Source organism: Mytilus trossulus, chromosome 2 (genome assembly GCF_036588685.1).
Source record: "Mytilus trossulus isolate FHL-02 chromosome 2, PNRI_Mtr1.1.1.hap1, whole genome shotgun sequence".
NCBI lineage: Eukaryota > Metazoa > Mollusca > Bivalvia > Mytilida > Mytilidae > Mytilus > Mytilus trossulus.
The window spans coordinates 3573657-3596009 of NC_086374.1; the positions used below are offsets into that span (position 1 = coordinate 3573657).

Genomic DNA, 22353 nt, shown 5'->3' on the forward strand with positions numbered 1-22353 from the left:
AAATATCATAATTTTTTGATTTATCAGTATTAACTTGTAGTTTCCATGTTGAACAATATTCATGTAAAATATCAAGAGATTTTTGTAGACCCTCTTTGCTTTCAGATAGTAAAACAATATCATCTGCATATAAAAGAATGTTCAAAGAGGTATCCCCAATAGCAACTGGATCCGTATGTTTGTTATCAAGATTACCTACTAGATCATTTATAAAATAGTTAAAAAGAAGGGGACTCAATATGTCACCTTGTTTAACACCCCTTTCTGATAGGAATGGAGGACTCAACCCATTAGAGAATTTTATTCTACTGACTGTATCAGTATACATTGAATAAATAACATTAAACATTTTTAGGGGGATATTATGTTTTATGAGTTTAGAAAATAAACCTAGTCGCCATACAGTATCGAATGCCTTTTTTAAGTCTATGAAGGCAGCAAAAACTTTTTTCTTTTTTTGTCTATATTGATCAGTTATGGTCTTAAGAGTGAATATGTGGTCAGTTGTACGACTTTTCTCTTTAAAACCTATTTGATTTTTACTTATTAAATTTTTGATATCCATAAATTTTATTAAACGTTTATATAAAACTTTATTAAAAAGTTTACCCAGGTTGGAACTAATAGATATACCTCTATAGTTCCCTGGATCAAATTTGTCCCCTTTCTTATGCAAGAGAACAAGTAAGCTCTCATTCCATATTCTCGGAAATTGACCAGATTCGAATATGCTATTAAAGAGTTTATGAAGTGGTTTTATTAAGATGGGGATTGCATTTTTCAACATTTCATTTGAAATCATGTCGGCTGATGTGCTTTTGCCATTTTTAATTAAACGAATAGCTGTTACTATCTCTTCAATTGTTATCTCTGAACTCAAGTGAGTTAGGTCATCTGTAACATGTGATAAATTAAACTTTTCTTTTAGAGAGTCAAAATCTTTAATAATTTTAGAGTGAAAACTATTGTGATTTAAGTCACAGCTATTCAATTTTTTATAAAACTGGATGAAATCTTCTTGTGGTAAAGATTCATTATCTTTGTTATTACTTTTTTGTCTACTTAATTTATTCAAGATGTTCCAAAACATCTTTGGGTCTTTCTCACATGTATAAAGTTCTGAAAATATATCTTTTTTGTATTTATTTTCTTCATATTTACATAGACGTCTAAGCCTAGATCTGAAAGAATAAAATTTATGTCTGTATTCAGAATTATAGGGATGTTTATTAACAAACTTTGCATAATTTTTTACTGTAACGCCAAGTTCACGGCAAGATTCAGAGTACCAAGGTCGTCTTTTTGACCTATTTTGATTTTTATTTCTGACTGGGACTGTCTTTACTAGTTTAGCAGACTTCAAAGCATTTTCATATAGTATATTATTAAATGAATTTACTGCTGATTCAGAGTCTTTAAAAGTTGATTTCAAAAACTGTTCAAATTTGTTTTTACTCTTTATACTATTACTATTTAATGTGTAGAGATTTATTGCTTCAGGTGTCCATATAAATTTATTTGGGATAGGATCCAACTGATATTTGGGTGTATTTTGAGGCATAATAAAACCTATTAATAAAGAACAACTTATTATACAATGATTTGACAAAGAAGTAAAGTCATGTACTTCAAAATAACCAACTATATGTAATAATTCTTTAGACAAGCATATAATCTACAACACTACATCCATTGTATGTAATACAAGTGTGTTTACCATGTAAATCACCTATGGTTCTACCATTTAGTATTCTAAGACTTGATTCCTTACATAAATTCAGTAGATACTTTCCACTATTGTTGACAAGTTTGGTGTCAAGGTTATTCCTTGGTATATTTTGATCAGAAATATATTGTAAATCATCTTGATTTGAAGTACAAGAATTATCAAAGGCAATAAAATCTGGTTTTGTTTTAGTATAGGCATTGAAATCGCCTTGGACTATAATGTGCCCTAAATTAGAGTATTTAACAACATCAGCTAGTAGCTTGTCATAAATGGGTTCTAACCCGGTAATGTTCGTGCTAGAACTTTCTGGAGACATATATACTGTAGCAATATATATGTCCTTATCTAATTTGAAAAAAATAAGGTCAATTTTGATCCAAAGGATATCAGTGTGATATTTTGGTAATTTTTTTATTCCTTTTGAAATGGAATTTTTAGCAAAAATATTTATTCCACCAGAATTGCGTCTGGCTTTATGATGTTTTTTTCTATTATTACTGTCAACAAAGCAGAAACCTGGGATACTTATTTCATTAACATCAACATCATTTGTCCAAGTTTCAATAAAGCTTATAATCTGAAACTGTGAAATAATTTTGTTGAAATGTGGGTCATTTATCTTGTCAGTGGTGAGACCCTCAATATTCCAAACAGCAGTTTTTAGTAAATTTGTACACATTTTACAATATTGATTTGATAAAACCCATTAATTTAAGATGATGGAACAACACAAACAAAATCATTATACTAAGTAGCATATATTCAAATATGCTTTAAACATTTTTATGATGCATGATATTTCTTAATTCTACATGCATGTATAACTTATATATATTTGTTTATATGTATTGGTTGTATGTAATATTATGACATACTTTATGATACATCTATAGTGATGCAAGATATAAAAGAGAATATGTACAATAAAAGAAGGAAAACATATATGAACCTTTTGGTATTTAAAACATATACTGGTTCTTTGGATACTTTCCAATTAAAATAAAAAAGTAAACAAAAATTTTACATCAAGTGTTTTAGTTAAACAACTTGAGTATTGGCTATTGATGTTTATCTGTAATTTTTTTTTATCTTTAACATTTTTTAATGATTTTTAAATTTAATAAAATGTAATTTAAAGAATTAAAGATTTTTTTTTTTTTTTTATTATCAGAAAGAAAATTATATGAATATTAAAAACTTGCAAAAAGGGTGAATTAATCTGTGGGGATTTTTTTAAATTTTTTTTTAAATTATGTCACGGCAATATGTTGGGCGGCGGTTGACCCCATGGGGGACACAAAGTTTTATCATGTAGCATCGGACCCCACGGTGGACTTGTGGGGTTTCCTGGTGGCATCGGACCCCACGTTGGACATTTGGGGATTTTCTGGTATCATCTGACCCCACGGCGGATACATCGTGTTTTTGTGTAGAATTAGAGGCGGTCTATCCATAGAATTGTCAAATGCACTGAATCTTTGACTAGTGTTTGGTTGCCGGTGAGAAAAGTTTATACCTCCTGTAGCGATTGGTTGTTGGTTAGCATGATTAGAACGTGAAGGTCTGTTCCCATACATGTTCATTGCTGTTTTAAGGTGTTTTACGATTTCAGGGAGACCTTGTTTACTGTTTAAATGAACCTGGTCGTAGAACATTTCATCTGTTGGTTCAAACTTTTTTTATTAATGTTATCTTTTGGAATTTCAAGCATTCTGTGGCTAGGATTTCGTTGGCATCGTGTACTCTTGCATCAGGCATGTCCTTTCTTCGAATTATAGGTAAAACAAATATTTTAGCATTTGGCCAAATTTGTGTTGTAGTGTGAAAAAGGTTTTCAAATTCCTTGTTTTTAACTGCATTATTTCTGTATATACGTTATTCTATTTCTGTATATACTTTATTTGATTTCTGTGTATACGGAATTAATTTTGACGAGTCTAAATTGAAAACTACGTTCAAACCTATGATTGCGTTGGATAAAAACCGCAATTTTTATACGTGTGCATGTCAAACAAATTTCGGTGTAGAAGGGTCTAAAAACAGCACAAACAACATTTTCCAAAAGACCAAAAAAGTGAAAAGTATATTTAAACAAAACGCATTTGACTAACAGGTCGAACAACTGATGTTCTTTAACCCTGCTGACTGCCATTGACGATTGCCAAATAACATTGATCACAAGATGTAACAAAATGGATCTGAATATAAATTTAATACGTCACAGAAAAAAAAATTTGTTAACTTGTGGCTACGATGTTGTGCCATAAACATTCGGTGTCAATATTTCTTTAGTACACCAGATCTAGATTTCGACAATATATGTCTCTTCAGTGATGTTAGGGATCGAAACGGCATTTGGAAGGCCATATAATTTACTCTCAATTTAAGATTGACTCTTGAATTTAAAGAGACAATATAGGATGAACGGATCATATAAACCGGAATTAATTTTGTATATACGTAATTCTATTTCTGTGTATACGGAATTATTTCTGTGTATACGAAATTATTTCTTAATCTAAAAATGAGGGTACTTTCTCTAAAAATGAGGGTACTTTTTAAATGGCCTTCCAAATACCGTTTCGATCCCTAACATCACTGAAGAGACATTTATTGTCGAAATCCGGATATGGTGTACTAAAGAAATATTGACACCGAATGTTTGTGGCACAACATCCTGTCCACAAGTTATAATTTTTTTTTTCTTTCTGTGACGTATTAAATTTATATTAAGATCCATTTTGTTACATCTTGTGATCAATTTTATTTGGCAATCGCCAATGGCAGTCCGCAGGGTTAAAGAACATCAGTTGTTCGACCTGTTAGTCAAATGCGTTTTGTTTAAATATACTTTTTCACTCTTTTGGTCTTTTGGAAAATGTTGTTTGTGCTGTTTTTAGACCCTTCTACAACGCAATTTGTTTGACATGCACACGTATAAAAATTGCGATTTTTATCCAACGCAGTCATAGGTTTGAACGTAGTTTTCAATTTAGACTCGTCGAAATTATTTCTGTATATACATAATTGGATTAACGTATATACGTAATTATTTTTGTATATACGTAAATCGAATTTTGTATATAAAAGAAGTATTTTTGACCCTGATTCCGCGCCATAGCAACACGACAGATATTCGTTTCATTTCTATTGGTAATAAGTTTACTTTTAACGTAAAATTTCAAATTTTAATTACTTCATAAAAAAGTATCACAAAAAATCTTATAAGCATGTCATTTATTTTATATCCGGTCAGTTTATGACACCTCGAGTGTTTTCGTTCTTAATCTGGTATGTAGTTAGGACAAAATCTCCCTCTGTGACAGAGTCGATCTCAACTACTTAATAACGGTCCCACTTACAGAAAAGTCGGTAACATTTTATGTGTAATTTTCGTCCTCCCTCCTTCTAATATAACCTCCTTGGTATGATTATATCGATAATTACTAGTCACTTCAGATTATTTGTTGATCATCTGTGTTTAACAGTCTAAACTTTGAACATGATATTACAAATATTAATGTTATAAAGATGAATGAAATACCAGATGCATTAGCAACCCCACTAACATATTATGTTTGTTCTTAAGAACATTGATAATTATGTCAAAATGTTTTTCTAGCTTCTCAAATAATCAGCGATTTTTTTCTAATTTTCAATCATAATCCCATTGGGAATTCTACTGTCTAACTATTTCCCCACCTGTTAAAACTTGGTCTTTATCTTGATAACCACACTATCTCGCTATATCCGGTTCTGTAGACTTTTTACATATCAATGAGTGCAATATACGGATCTGGGGCCGGTTACAAGAAATTTTATTAAGAGAGGTCGTAAGTATTGAATTAAGGGGAAGCTTGGATAATTCTAAGATCACTCAAGCTAGTTCAGGTTGTTCGTAGATCGTAGACCATTATTCTTCCGACCCTTTTTGATAAAAGTAAAATTGAATTAAAAAATTTGCACCGTTTCAACTTGAAATTATTTTAACTGCTTATTATAGTCTAGTCAAAATAGATGAAAAATGTGGCCAACCTCAAAAAAATTGCAACAGAATGATTTTTGGTTTTTTTTTCAATACTGAAAGGCTTTCTTTGTAACACACTAAAAGTCTACCAAGATATCTGAGCGGGAAAATGGATTTTTTTTGGTGAAAAATAGCAAAATTTGACAAAAATATTGAAAAACTGGGAAAAGCTTGTTTAACATTCATTTTTTGATTATAATCATTTCAAATAAAAAGTTTTACATCAGTTTATACAGTGTTTATAAAATGAAATTGTAAAAACATAGTTTTTTTTTACAAACATGAAATTTTAGGTAAAAACATCCGATTTCTGTTGGAATTTGAGTTTACATAGCGTGAATTGATTACAAACAGGACAGGAAAAAATATAATTTGGTAATAGAAGTTCATTTGATAGTTCGAAAAAGACAAAAATCTATTGTAGAACATTATTATTTTAATTAAAATATGCTTATCATACGACAATCCTTTTGAGGGCCCTATTATTCACCAGGCCAATTGTAGGATTTAAATGACGAGTCGCTTAAATGACGTAGGCTTATTTTTAAGTCCTACCGTTCATTTCGGCCAAATCACTACTAGAATGGTTTACTAAAGTCTTTTATAATTTGGATGGAGAGTTGTCGCATTGGTACTCATACCACATCTTCTTATAAACAAACAAACAAACAAATAATTTATTAGAATCAAACCGCTTTTAAACATTTGATAAACCACACAATATAATATTAACAATTTATAAAAGAGCCACTCTAAAAAGAGTTATGAGAGACTGAAAAAACACAGATTAAAATACATTTATATCTTTTCACTTAAAACAATATTTTTTTCACATTTTAAAAGCCTTCTTACAAAAAAAAAATCACAAACATACTTAACTCCGAGGATATTCAAAACGGAAATTAAATCCTTAACCAAATGGCAAAATCAAATGATTAAACACGTCATAACTCTTTTTAGAGTGGCTCTTGTTTTATATTGTAATATTTAAATTGTAATATTATGTAAATGTTTTAGAAGAGGTGAGACTCAAATAAAATATTGTCTTGTCTTGTCTTGTCTTGTCATATTCCTGAATTGTTACAGGCATTTTCAAAGTGTAAATAAATGATGGATTGAACCTGGTTTAAAGAGCTGAACCGCTCACTTGTATGACAGTCTTGTCAAATTCCATGATATTAATAACGATGCGTGAACAATAAAGGCACAATAGACAAAAATGTAAAAAAAAAAACCACAGGTTTACAACAACACCCAACCCACTAAAAACTGAAGATGATTTTCTTTGTCTAATATGTTCTCCTTTCTATTTGTATTGTAGTCCTGTAATATTATGTTGTCATTTCGATGTTATATTTAACTTTGCCATAAAAGTGAGAGGTTTTGCATGCCATAAAACCAGGTTCAACCCACCACTTTTATTCCCCTTTAAAAGTGTCCTGTACCAAGTCAGGAAGATGGCCATTGTTATAATATTGTTCGTTTCTGTGTGTGTTGCATTTTAACGTTGAGTCGTTTGTTTTTTTCTCTTATTTTTTAAGATATTGAGATAAGACGTGGCACAGTACTTGTCTATCCCAAATTCATGTATTTGGTTTTGATGTTATATTTGTTATTCTGGTGGTGTTTTGTCTGTTGCTTGGTCCGTTTCTGTGTGTGTTGCGTTTCGGTGTTGTGTCGTTGTTCTCCTCTTATATTTAATGCGTTTCCCTCGGTTTTAGTTTGTTACCCCGATTTTGTTTTTTGTCCATGGAGTTTTTAACAGCGGTAAACTACTGTTGCCTTTATTTAGATGATCCGGAAGGGTAAACAAATCCTGCTCCACGTGTGGCGCCCATCGTGTTGCTCATTATATTACAAAGCAGGTAAATAATTGGTCAACCAAGTCATGATGGTTTCCGTAAAATTTAATTAGTGATGATTTAAACTTCATCATATGGAACCCTTGGTTTAAAATTATTGAAAAAGGTCACAAATTTCTCCTTGCTTTATATTTAACACTTCTCTCAACAATCAAAAATTGTAATGATTTACAAAAAAACTACCATCCTCCACATACATGGCCAAGAAAACACTGATATATAATTTCCTATTCAGATGAATTAATAATTAGAATAAAAAAGTTCTAAGGTTGACGTCTTAATTTTTTTGAGCAACTTGTTCTTATATTAACAAGTGAATGTACAGCTAAAAGTAGTAGTGACCACTCTTACAAAAAATGTCAAATGAAGCTATTGCGAATTGTTCTTGGTAGTTAGTTGTTAGTCTTGTATTATTTTAATTTTAGTACAATTTGGAAATTAGTATGGCGTTCATTACCACTGAACTAGTATATATTTGTTTAGGGGCCAGCTGAAGGACGCCTCCGGGTGCGGGAATTTCTCGCTACATTGAAGATCTGTTGGTGACCTTCTGCTGTTGTTTTTTTATTTGGTCGGGTTGTTGTCTCTTTTACACATTCCCCATTTCCATTCTCAATTTTATTTTTTATAGATGCAGGAAACACTTACCATACATACAAATTCAATGAGAATGGAACTTTGAATATGTGGTCGGCATGCAATTAATATATAAATGAACCTTCTATACAGAATATCGTCCTGAACATGCATGAAATACTTGCCACTTGACGTTCAGCAACCAAAAATTAATCAATCGATACATAGTGGGAATATAGTTGATTTCAACAATGATCTGAAGACAAAAGGCACAAATACAGTAAAAGATATATGCATGTTACGGCTCACATCAACTAAATAATACATTCATTGGAATATAGTAATCACCAAAACTAGAATGATCAATTCATAACATATTAGAAAACAACTTCCGCCACTAGTGTTTGGCAATCCCATATGATCCATTGGTGATTTCGTTATTATAGTGACGTCAGAGCTGCAGTTCGGAATTGATTTGTCTTCCTCTGAAATGTACATGTACTTTTATTAGATCATATAATTTAAAAACAAATATAAAGATCTCACAAAGTTATAAAAGCCTAGATTAATGTTCTAAATGTAGATGAACTCACGATACTAACAATTTAATCAAGTCAATGGGTATGTTTATGCAGTCTGCTGAACTATTTCATAACCAAGGTGTACCATAAAGATTATACAACATCGGACTAATATGTGTGGTAAGCGTCAAATAGTTTGTTGCGGTACGATGGTTTTTTGTTTATATGGGAACTACTTTTAAACTTGTGACGTATAACGATTTGAATATGAAAAACCTCAAAAAGACGCTAAAACAGGTGAAACAATCACGATGTCAAATGTGACGTTATTTTTTTTGTCATTTTTTACAATTTCAAATATGACGTCATTTGGCGTTGATGTTTTAACTTATTCGGATGTGTCTACTTTTTGTGTTGCAACTGTCGGGTTATGTAATAATGTATTTCGGTTGTTTCCTGTAATTAGTTAATACTTCAGTTTTATCATGTACATCTTTTGTATAGTCATTTTATAAAACTTTCTGTTTGCAAAAGTATAAATTATTCTAAATAATAAGGATGTTCTGGTACCTAACATAAAACCCTGGCCGTTTTTGGCACAACTTTTTTTAACTTTTGGTCCTCGATTATGATCATCTTTGTACTTGTTTCGGCTTTCAAACTTTTGTATCTGGGCGTCACTAGTAAGTCTTGTGTAGACAAAATGCACTTCTGGCGTATTAAAACATTAAACCTTTTGCCTTTAGTTAGCTATTTTTGCCTTTAGTTAGCTATTATTCGTGTGTTTCTTTGTCAATTATGTTCTCCAATTTATGTATATTGTAGTCCTGTAATGTTTTGTTGTCCTTTTAATGTTATGTTTCACATGGCCATAAAAGAGGGAGGTTTGGCATTCCACAAAACCAGGTTCAACCCACCATTTTTTCCTCTTAAAATGTCCTGTACCAAGTCAGGAATATGGCCATTGTTATATTATAGTTCGTTTATGTGTGTGTTACATTTTAACTTTGTGTTTCCGTTGTGTCGTTTGTTTTCTCTTATTTTTTAGCGCATTACTATAAGACGTGTCACGGTACTTATCTATCTCAAATTCAGGTATTTGTTTTTGATCTTATATTTGTTATCTCAAAGGATTTTGTCAAATGCTTAGTCCGTTTCTGTGTGTGTTACAATTTAATGTTGTGTCGTTGTTCTACACTTATATTAAATGCGATTCCCTCAGTTTGAGTTTGTTACCCCGATTTTTTTTTTTTTCCATGGATTTGTGAGTTTTGAACAGTGGTATACTACTGTTGCCTTTATTTGTATACTTAGTACTAAGAGCTATGAGATACTTATAGATTATTACATGACATTTTCCATATGGCCCTGGTATCAGCCCTAGACTCCCATATCAAGCCAGAGGGCTTTAGCCCGAGGGCTTGATATGGGTCGTGGGCGGATACCACGGACCATATGGAAAATGACATGTAATAATCTATTTATCACATATTTTCAAGCAAGAGAAAAAAATAGCATACACCAAATTATGTTTGATATTTCATCACAAATTCAAAAAGACATTTAATGAAAAAAAATCAAAATATGTATCACCATGATCACTGTGAGTTAAAAAAAAAGTTCGTATCACAGTAGGTAAGCAACGTTTTGTGATAAGAAACGTTTGTTCTTGTTATAGGTATATAAATTTATTTTGGATGTAATGCGTCTTGTGATTGGCTGACGTTATTTTGTTATCAGCCCATAGACATAATTTAGTCATGTGACCGTGACGTCATCAACGTTTTTTTCATGGTTTCATACGGTTTAAAATGGAATTTAGAATCAAATTATAAGAAATGGCTGTTATATTTTTTCTGTCTATTCGAAATAACATTAAAACAAATGTGGTGCACACTGTAAATAACCCACTACGCGTGTTATTCACTGTGCACCACATTGTTTTTGTTATTTCTTCATAGACAGAAGTTCAAAGTTTAACGTGACGTATTAGGAATATTTCACCGAGACTGCAACCTAGCATCGTAACATCATAACACACCAAGCACCAAAATCATCTTTAGGTTAACCTGTTGGTGACCTTTTGCTGTTGTTTTTTATATGGTCGGGTTGTTGTCTCTTTGACACATTCCCCATTTCCATTCTCAATTTTATTTGGAATTCAACAATATACCAAAACTATATTTATTTCCATATAAAGATTAAACCTCATTCCTGAATTACTTACTTTTTAATATTGTACACTTCAGTTTTGACCCATCATCGTCAATAAAACATGTTTCATTTCTACTTATTGTACAGTTCTCTAATTCTGTTGTTACATAATCTTTTTTGCAAGTACGATAAGGTATATTTTCACAATATAAGCCATCATACCCTGAAGAGAAATTATTTATTTTTTAAACTACTTGAGTTTCGTATATTTAATACACGTGCCTGTTTTCCTCAACTGGCAAAAAACGTCAGTGACATACATAAGTAACTCTGAATCTGTGTTGATGACTATTTACATAATAACATGTACAAGTTCTGAATCAACACCCAATCCTGCAAAAACAATATCTCAGTGGAAATGACTCTAAAACGCATCGTCAAATTTTCTGAGTAGATAGTTACTAATGCTGATCATTTTTGCTGATGAAACTATCAATCAATCTGCTATACATGTACATTTATGACAAAACAGGTTTATAGGGTTTTTGATATTTACAGGGTTTATACATCTTGTCTAGGCAAGATGAACAATGAAAGGAATATTTCAAAAACCTATATAGAATTTATAATCAATTATTATTATTCTTCATGTTAACCTTTTTAGCTAATATGAGGCAGGCAATACTTTTAAATGGGGACGAAGTCTGTAAGAATTATTTTTGTAACTTAAATATTTGTTATAACAAAACACGGAAATACCATAACGTTTCCGATTTTGGTTCTGTTGTTTGGGATTTAAGTTGTGACGTTATTCAAGTTATGACGTCATATGCAATATAAACAAAAAAACGCTATCATCAGGTAACGTTTTTTCATATCAAGGAATTATTAATAGTGAAATTGGTATTGCGTTCCTTCCTATTTATATATACTAGACTGACAAATATATATTTTACTCAAAGATTCATACAAACGAGACCGGAAAATGGAAGTACATTGTACATTTCTGCGCAGGTCCGGGATTTCAAAACATGACATAAAAAAATTGAACGATTTTGAGTTCATTAGTACAATGAAAAATTCGGGAAATTTTCCCGAATTTTTTTTTTCATTGAATTTTCTACTGTTATTGGGGACTACGTCCCCATAATATGAGGCAGGCATAACCTGTGAATGGGGACGAAGTCTGTATGTATTTTTTTTAATTCAATCATGTTGATAAAAACCGAAATACCGTACGTAACGTTCCCGATTTTAGTTCTGTTGTTAGGGAATTAGCTGTGACGTTCTTTAAGTTATGATGTCATATTCGATGTAAACAAAAGAAACGCTTTCATCAGGTAACGTTTTTATCATATCAAACTATTATCAAATTTGAATTTGTATTGAGATCCAATCTTATATTTTACTAGACTGATAAATATAATTTTTATTTCAAAGTCTCATGCAAACAAGACAGATATATGCGCAAATGCGGGGAAAACCGGAATAGGAAGTAGATCTGAAAAAAAAAGTTAACGATTTTGAGTTCATTAGTACAATGAAAAATTCGGGAAATTTTCCCGTTTTTTTTTGTTTTTTTTTTTTATTGATTTTTCTACCGTAATTGGGGACTTCGTCCCCATATAATTTTCATTAATGCATTTCGTTCGGCAGACATCTCCCAACTGAAAGACAACTCGCAACATCAAAATTGCTCATATAGAGGAAAGTGCGTGTACTTATACTTGCTCTTTGCAAATAAATGAGTTTGGAATTCTGTTCTTCAAAAATTAAGGAGCTGTGGTATAGTTTGCAATTGGTAATTTTTGAACATCTTAAAAAAAAATAATATATCATGGCATTGAAAATGACATTTTGTTTCTCCTATATGTGACATTTGAATGCATGAGGCTAACAGTTTCTATTGTGCATCCATTGAAACAAAGTTAAAAAATGTAAACACCACATTATAAATTTCATGCGTCCGAAGCACTTTCTGGATTTAACTTCATCGGTAATGATCAAATCCTTTTCTAAAGCCAAGGATGAAACATTGGAAGAGCTTTCATAAATAGAACATAAAAAACATATACATCAAGGTCAAGTGTTTGAGTTGATACCTTAATCTCTTCATAATTTTTTTAAACGGAATTTTTATCAGTTTTAACGCCGAAATTGTATTTCCTTTATTTAACAATAAGAAGTCTACGGAGTCCTTTATAAATCAATTTAAAAAGTTGCCTGACTCAAGGATCAGTAACGAAAGAACATATTTGCATTAAAGACGTGTTATAAACTGTCCTACAAATACATCGAAGGAGAAAAGACATTGGTCCTGTAGGCTATATGTATATTTTGCCGTGCTTGTTGCTACAATAAGTTTTATTATAGTTATTAAAATACCTTCTGGACATTTGCATCGAAGGTCTGCAGCTGTTGCAGCTGTCCAGTCACATATACACTTTCCATTATGCAAACATGGACAATGTTCTTTGCACCATGTACCTGGTAAAATATGTAAGTAACATATTTAAAAAATTGAGAATGAAAATGTGGAATGTCTAAAAGAGACAACAACCGACCAAAGAGCAGATAACAGCGAAACAACAGAACAAAAAAGTGCAACAAAAACGAACAACAATGCAACTAACTATTAGGAAAAAATCTGCCAAACCTCCACGCTTTATGGTTTTTTGAGCAATTTGAAATAAATGAATTTTGTGTATTTACTGTCTTCTGATTGTTTAAAAGTATTAGTTTTATTTTCTATGTTGTCAATTTTTATGGCGACATGCCCACTCTGACGCTGTGTATTCATACGCCAACATATGTGTACGTTGTTATTGTTAATATGAATGGCAATAATTTATTTTGAATTTATTGACTCATAAAATTAATTTTTGACTCTTCACATTTTACATAATCCGCTTCGTGGATTATTCAATGTGAAGAGTCAAAAATTAATTTTATGGTTCAATAAATTCAAAATAAATTATAGCCACTCATTAAATATACCGCTAAAATGACAACATTACATGACCGCAATACAGTACATATGAATGCAAGAATACCAAAGACAGAGAAATACACAACCAAACAATATAATAGTACATTCCGATATGTCATCCACAAAATAACAACGAATAACGAAAATTGATTTGAGACAGTACACAAAAACAGCTTAATAGAATTACGAACTCTGTGTCTGTTACACGAATAAATCAACGCAGTAAAAAGTAACGTCACAGGTATATTGACAAAATGGATATAATTCAAAATTAATTTTCTAATTATGTTATTTGATGTATTTTATAACAATCTTGTGCAACTAACTATATGACGTTCTTTCGAACTGTGTAAATCAAATAAATCATCTACACACAGTTGTTTTAAACCAATATCTTTCAAATGAACTGGATAATCAATAATCTTTACTTTTACGTACGAATAGAAAATAATTGATTTACATCATTACTGAATTTCAAGTTGTATGTTTGTTTGGTAATGGTTATCATCTCCTTCTTATACATTTTTACAATAACTTAAAAATAAACAAAATCACCAAAAAAAAAAATTTTGATAATGTTTTCAGAAATGTTCATTACTGTTTTAAATCAAGATTTGTTTGGTTCACTTAAACCTATAGTTCCAAAAGTTGTACTGATATGCATTGCTCTTTGTAATATTTCAAAGTCTAATTGGGGTTCCCTCTTAACCAACAAAAAAAAAAATAAGTGTTAATTGTGTGGAAATATGAATTAAAAACTTCTTATATGGATTTAAATAATAAAAACGTGCAGTCTTTGTTACATATTATTACATCTGTGTTTACGTACAGAAAGTAAACATTTGTAGTTTTAAAGTTTGTATTGATTTTGAACTGATTTGGTCAGTTTGTCTTTATCTAGTTAGGTCATTTGCATCAATGACTGCCATAGTTCTTAATAGAATAAGCAAATAAAACGGATAACAAGTTTTATTGTTAACGGATTTGTAGGATGATACTTAACATAGACAGCCTTTACGGACGGACGAAGGACAACAGACGACGGACGCCAATTGATCACAAAAGCTCACATGTTGTCTATAAGCTTAAAACAAAACAAAAACCTGTATGATTATTTCTGATATCTCACAACTCTTTTTCCTTGGTGCATCGTTGTTGCACTGTTGGCCAATGTCACAAAAACAAATATTTGGCAGAATCTGTCCATTGCAGTTACTACAGTCATGGTGTGCTAAAATATGAATTGACATTTGTAGTGTATGTTATCTTGGATATGCATCATTTTAAATTGGTAATATTTTTGTAACTATAACAAAGGACTATTTGAACTATGGAACGCAGATGTTTCAAATGCTGTTGTTAATGACTTACTGAATTAAAAAAAATAGTCAAAACAGTTACGTCAGAAATCCAGACTCTTTCGAAATATTGGTGACCTTGAAATGCGTCGTTTGTGAACACAACCCTTGGTTCCAGAAAAATTACAAATATTTGCTCCTTCGTCATTCCATGGCCAGTCCAAATACTTCTAACCTTATTTTGACAATTTTACCGCTTATGTCTGTTTTGTTTACGCATCATTGTAAAAGAGGCTCAAACAATTATTCACTGGAGAATAAAAGGATAATGCATCGCACTTTTTTTAAGTGTTATACGATAATCCTTGAAATAAAATTGTAATTAACCTAAATAGTTTATTTTGAATCAGTTTGAGTCTTCCTTCAGTCATATTGGGGTTATTTAAAGCCATTGTTATATAAAGGTGACATAAAATCGGTGTTAACATATCAATCCTGTAGGCTGTTCTCGTACAGGCGTATTGATTCGGAATAAGAGACACCCGTTTCTTGTATACACTTGTCAGGATAACGGTTTTAACAGGCACTAGAAAGATATATTTTTTTCTTATTCAGATAAGTGTAAGAGTGCTATATTATGTGTAGTGTTTTCTGGACTGAATCTGATTAATATATTTTTTTTCTTATGGTCTTTGTTCCTCGACATGTAAATGATGCACTTCCACTTGTGGTTTATTATTTCCTGGATATCTTCTACAGTTTTTTGAAGATTAATTTATAGAAAATGTGTAATTACACATGGATTAAAACAATAGGTGAACAGCTGTTCTTAGCAACAATGTGAACATTGGGATCATGATCTTTTAAAAGATTGTATATTGACTTTAAAACGCAGCAATGAATCAGACTATGAGTAAGAGTTATCCTTTCTTAGGTGATATTCCCCTTATATCATTTTTACAAAAACACATGATATTGTTGGACGTCAAATAATAGAAAAATATCCAAACGCAGATAAAAAATATTATCTATTTTGTCTTAAAGATGTCAATAGATTTGAGTGATATACGCAGTACTGATTTAAAAAAAAAATCCTGCTACTCTTGCTCTTTATCAGGCTTAAGATGTGATATAACTAATGATGTAGTTTACTGGTTTTCATTATTATTAAAATGTTTAAAAACGTTAAAATTCAACCAACAGCAATGGTTTCCTTAGATGCATAGTATACTATAAAAGTCTGTTGTTTAATTAAGATGATAACACGATGTTGTCTGCTGTTCCCCTATATATTTGACATTTTTTTTTATATATTTGACATTTTTACCTATTATAGCTGTTTGTTTAACTTTTGTTAACGCATCGTTGTCAATAATAATGAAATTTGGTGCGGCTGTCATACAAGCGAGGGTTTAGCTAGCTATAACACCAGGTTTAATCCACCATTTTTTATAAAAGAAAATGCCTGTACAAAGCCAATAATATGACAGTTGTTATCCAATCGTTTGATGTGTTTGAGCTTTGGATTTTGCCATTTGATTAGGAATTTAGTATGTTTCTGATTTTCCTTTGTGTTACCCCCTTTTCAAAATTATATGCCACATTTTAATTCTTTTTTAGAATAGTATTTATTCTGTAAGTATGTAGGTTTCCGTTGTGTTTATACTTCTGACGACATATGGTCTAAGCAGGTATTCTTGTTATGGTAAGCAAATACATAGAAAACCATCATTCCAAACTTCATCCAAATATAATATCCAAATATGATATCTATACTATTAAACGAGAAGACCTCATTTTTGGTGACGCTTCTCTTCCTTCCACAATAAATCAATCATCATGCCTCTGTGTCCTATAGGTTACATGGATAGTCGCATTTGTCATCCATTCTTATGATTATTCAGATTGAGTTATTTTGGGAGAAAAACGACAAAAAAGGAGTCCGGAAATGATTCCGTCATCAGACTGACTTTTAGTCATAGACAAGACTTCCTGTTCGAAACATGCACAAATACAACCAATCGTATGATAGATAACACAAAAGAAAATAGATTTTCATTTCATGGTGTTTACATTGCAAGAACCACAACTATTATACCTCATTAGAGAGGACAATTATTGTTCGCGTTTATCTACATGTAAACTACGATTATACTTCTTTAATATATAGAGAATCTCTGTATTTTGTCTATTGTTTTTTTTTTAATTTTACTCTTCAGGGGGTCATACCAGTTGCATTTATATTAAAATAAGTAAAACATGTGACACAAGTACAACCGATCGTAGAGCGTTCTCCATATCACGGTGTTTAGATCGCAAAAAATACAAATATTATACCCTTTAGAGAGGACAAATATTTTTTGCGTTTACGATTATACTACTTTAATATATAGAGACTCTCTGTATTCTGTCAGGGAATTTCTGTATATAATTTATTGTTAAAAGGGAAAATAGTGATTTGGCAAAAATGAAAGTAATGTAGAAATTAGAGAAGGCAGGACCTTTTTCGGGGCGTCAGGATCGGGTGTTTATAAGCTCGGGATTTGGGGATTGCTCCTTAAGGGATCCGGCAATATATTTTTCGATTTCGGGATATGAATTCCTTTAAATTCTGCATCTCGGGATTTCATGGTTTTAAGGCCGGGATTTCGGGATCAGTACCCCTCAAATTAGCCTTAGTCGGTATTAGTCATTTATACACGATTCAAATCCTACCATTGGCATATTGATAAGGCTCTAAAAAAAAGCACTGATGGATTGTCATAGACGCATATTTTTTAGACTAATAATGGTCTATATATAAGCAGTTACATTTATTTCATGTTTGAAACGGTTCAAATTTTTAATTTGATTTGACTTTTACCAAAAGAAGCATCGAGCAAAGGAGAAGAATAATTGTGGTCGTAAACCAGAAACACGAATATAATTGAATTTAACAGAAAGGAAACAAATATCGGACTTTGGAAGAAGGGAGATACCTTTTATGTAATTCTCAATACATAATATCTTTTACAAAAAATCATTCTACAACAGTTCACAAGCTGTATATGCCCGCGATTTCGCGGGTGTTTTCTAGTTCTATTTGATTAAATGTATCCCTGAATTTACCTTTTCTTGCGACCATACATTCGTGTAACGCATAGTTCATAATTAACTGTTGTGATGTACACGTGCACTGTCGTAAATTAAGGGGAAAATGTCCGTGGCTATTCTGTTGTGTACATATTGCAATGCACTAACATATCATTTACTTATGTATTCTAGGTATTGAGTGTTCTTGCGTTTATGTGTAAATATATTCCTGTAAATTAGTGTCATAATAGCTGTATTTTTAACATTGCCATTTAAGCGGGAGGTTTGGTTAGCCATACACCAGGTTCAACCCACCAAATATATTCCTGTAAATTAGTGTCATGATAGCTGTATTTTTAACATTGCCATTTAAGCGGGAGGTTTGGTTAGCCATACACCAGGTTCAACCCACCATGTGTTCTTGAACCAAGTCATAAATATGGCAGTTCTTATCAAATATTATGTTAGTATGTTTGCGTTTATTTTTGTAGCAGTTATGTTGTTCCGTTGTTTTCCTCTAATAGTTGATGCGTTTCCCTTAGTCCTGGTTTGTGACCCAGACTTCAGTTAAATCGATTTATGATCTTTGAACAGTGGTATACTTCTGTTGCCTTTATATATACTAGTACCTTTGAGATAAACGTATTGTGTTAAAATCAAAGCATAATAATGAAAAATGACAAGAAAAAAAGAGTAAACTAGGCTTTATATCTCATTCCTAATTCAATATTTATTCACACATTTCTAAAGAGAGAGAGAGATTTAGAAGGACGGATTGTACACGAACATATATACACCAAAATTTTTTTTTTTGAATGTTGGGTCCTCAATGCTTTTCAACTTTATAGGTTGCAGTCTTGTAATTGACTGCTCCATAGGCTTACATGCAAAACAGCTGATCTTTGAAAATAAAAAAATAAAAAATGCTACATAGAAAAAAAAATTCATGTTCATACCATGTATGTACGAATGTAAAATTGTGATTTAATCGAAAAAAAAGGGGGTCTTGCCACGAAGAACAAAAAGTTACGCAATCCTGAAGTCAAAACATTTTTTTTTCTACTTTCTGTTTGCTATTTTTCCTAGGCCGCACCACTTCCAGTAAACATGCTATCCTTCCATTTTCCTGGATTGATATCCCCAAAAGATGCAAGATTTTTTTTAAGTCTATATATATGTTTCAATTCAGCATAAACCTATAATCAAACAGAAACAATTGAGTTCAGAAAAAAATTCAGAAAAAATGCACTATTTTGTTTCCCTACATGTTTTGACATGCACCGGAAATTGGAGTTGTAATACAAGACTGGTACCTATAACAATAATGACATGTCTTAAAAAAATCATCCATTTACTTAGTTTCATTCAGTAGCCATATTTGAACATAAAAAATGCCATTATAAGAACTGTTTGGCTCTATTAATAATGATAACACCACTATTTAAGCAGTACCCCTTTCTAAAACAGGCAAAATTTGGAAATCAGTCATGTCTACTTAATGATCTGTAAATCGCATTCTAGTCTATATTTATGAATGTTTTCCTAGTATTTGGATACTGTGGAGCTAGAAGAGTATTCTTCTCTATTATTTTAATTTTTTTCCTCCTGTTTAAATGAACCACATTCAATAGTTTAACCTCCCCTTTTTTTCAATGAGATCTACCCAAGTGGGCCTCTTGTTTAAGTCAAAATTGAAAAACTACCCAAAACTTTTTCATATTGAAGGATTTGCCACAATACAACTATCTGGACACATGAAAGATCATACCTTTCTCTTGTTTGACTATACTGGTCTTTATACATGCCTACTATATCATGGTTTTTAGACTGTACTTGACCGACCAATGCATATAAAATTTGAAATAAAATTCAAGTAAAAACAAAATGAATACTCAAGTTGGTGTTTTTGGTAAGAATATTGATTACTTGTCACACCTAATCACAAAAACCCTTGTCCTGATGGATAGTTTTAGAAAAATTCTACTTTTTAAACAAATTTTTAACCCAAATATGGAAATTTCAATTAACCATGCATTGCCGCAGACAGGAAAAGAAGTATAGACTCATGAAAAATAAGCATTTTGTGAAAATCTTTTCACCAAAAGTTAATTTTATACATATTCTACCTAAATGTCAACAATTGAGCCATGAAAATAATAAACCCTAAAAGAAAAACCTTACTTTTGTATGTAGCTGTCTCTTCAACCTTGCTCTAATTTTCAATAAAACAGTGCAACTAAAATTTGCATCATAAGAAGAAGATTTTATTGAGAAAAAAATCTTTCTATGTTCTTATTAATTGAAAATCATGTAATCAAACTGTTCTGCTTTATATCTATTAATACTTTTGAATGGTGTCTAGTATGAAAATGCATAATTATTACATAATTTCAGTTTTTTCAGTGTAAATTGATACCCCATGATTTTTTTCTCTTAAAAAGTTCTTAAATCATGATGTTTTATCATTCTGGGCACAAAAAAAGTCCACATGAGCTACTTCCTTGCAGTGAACATATGAACAAATTACCCTATGCAGGTTGCAGTCTTGTAATTGACTGCTCCATAGGCTTACATGCAAAACAGCTGATCTTTGAAAACCACTTCCAGTAAACATGATATCCTTTTAAGTCTATATATATGTTTCACCCTACGCGAGCCACAATGTGAACCTTTTTGGCGAGTGAGCTTAGCGAACGAGCTTAAAGGTTTCACATCGTGTCGAGCGGCTGATATTTTACGATATCAATGTGTAGAAAACCCGATTATCTGTTTATCGTTCTATTTATTGTCTTTTTTCCTCTCCCTAAGACAGTTTTACGCTTTACGTCGCTGATAATGTCTTGTCTCGTTTTGAAGTCTTGATACGGGAATTACTGAGCGACATAGCAGGGTGATATAGGTGTAGGGAAGGACGATAAGCTAGTAATATTTGATGCATTAAAACTTGTCAATCATATCTGTATCATGTGCACAACGATATTTAAGCGTGTTATTATGTAGACCAAGCGCACGTCAAACGTATCAACGCGTAAGCCTGATACCTTTGATAACTATGTTTACACTGTTTATGTACTTACATTCATCGGCTTTACAATATTCAATCACAAATGAAGAATCTGAAAAGAGAGAATAAGATATTATAGATTATAAAGATTAAAATAATATGATCTTCGATAAAGTATTTTTTTACGGAAATATTTTTTTACTTTGTTATCTGAAATATTAATCATGTGTTAAATTTAGAGAAACAAGCGTTTACTGTTTTATTTAAAATTTAGATTTCTATCCCTGCTTTGCAGATATATCTTTTTTTTTTATTTAATAAAAAAAAACAGAAAAATGAACAATAATCTTTCTACAAAATATATTCAGATGGCATTAAAAATGGGGTTTTATGTACTCCTTTTTAATTTAAAAAAAAATTTACTTTAGCAACGTCATTACCTCCCCTGTAACTGTACCGTATGCCCTTATCTTCTTGTGATATTTTGATACATTTGATTATTATGTACACTAACATCATAACTTTACAGTTTTCAGTATATCTGACTCGCGTTTAATTTTGATGAGATGCAGTCTTTTTATATTTCAAAAATTTGAGTAATTATAATTTAATAGTTTGATAACAACGTAGTGATTTAATGTCTTGTGATGTTTAGCAGAAATTAAAGTTTTAATTCACATTATATATATAAGTCTGTAATAGATAGATTGTTTTTAAATAGACGTAGAAATGTTTTAAACTGTAAATAATGTAAATATGTTTGATGATAGTCCTCAATGCTCTTCTGTTCAACTGTGTACTTGTTTGGATTTACAACTTTTTTTTTATCTGAGCGTCACTGATGAGTCTTATGTAGACGAAACGCGCATCTGGCTTATTAAATCATAATCCTGGTACCTTTGATAACTATACCTTTGTACATAATATGCTTCCTAATTTCTCTAGTTTAGATATTGTTACCTTAATGTAATGTTGTATTATATGATATTTAGAGATGGAGACTTAGATAAAATAATCCATTCAAATCAATTGTTTTTTTTTTTTTTTTGTTTTTTTGTTGTTGACATATTTCTTTGTTTTTATAGTGATTAATATTATGAAACAATAATAATTGATATGAT

At 31.2% G+C, this 22353-nt stretch overlaps 1 protein-coding gene across 5 annotated transcripts in view; it reads right to left on the minus strand.

Moving 5' to 3' along the window:
• Positions 1-8477: 8477 nt before the first annotated feature.
• Positions 8478-22353, minus strand: part of LOC134706288 (uncharacterized) — a 37402-nt gene continuing 23526 nt past the window's right edge. For 3 of the 5 annotated variants that reach the window (XM_063565073.1, XM_063565072.1, XM_063565074.1), the window contains 5 exons: positions 21306-21344; positions 14988-15089; positions 13255-13356; positions 10943-11092; positions 8478-8679 (listed from right to left, as the gene is read on the minus strand). In XM_063565073.1, the coding sequence (XP_063421143.1) occupies positions 8522-8679; positions 10943-11092; positions 13255-13356; positions 14988-15089; positions 21306-21344 (551 nt within the window). In that variant the 3' untranslated portion in view covers positions 8478-8521. Of the gene's footprint in view, positions 8680-10942; positions 11093-13254; positions 13357-14961; positions 15090-21305; positions 21345-22353 lie in introns of all 5 variants that reach the window. The other 2 variants (XR_010105607.1, XM_063565076.1) reach the window with 2 other exon arrangements.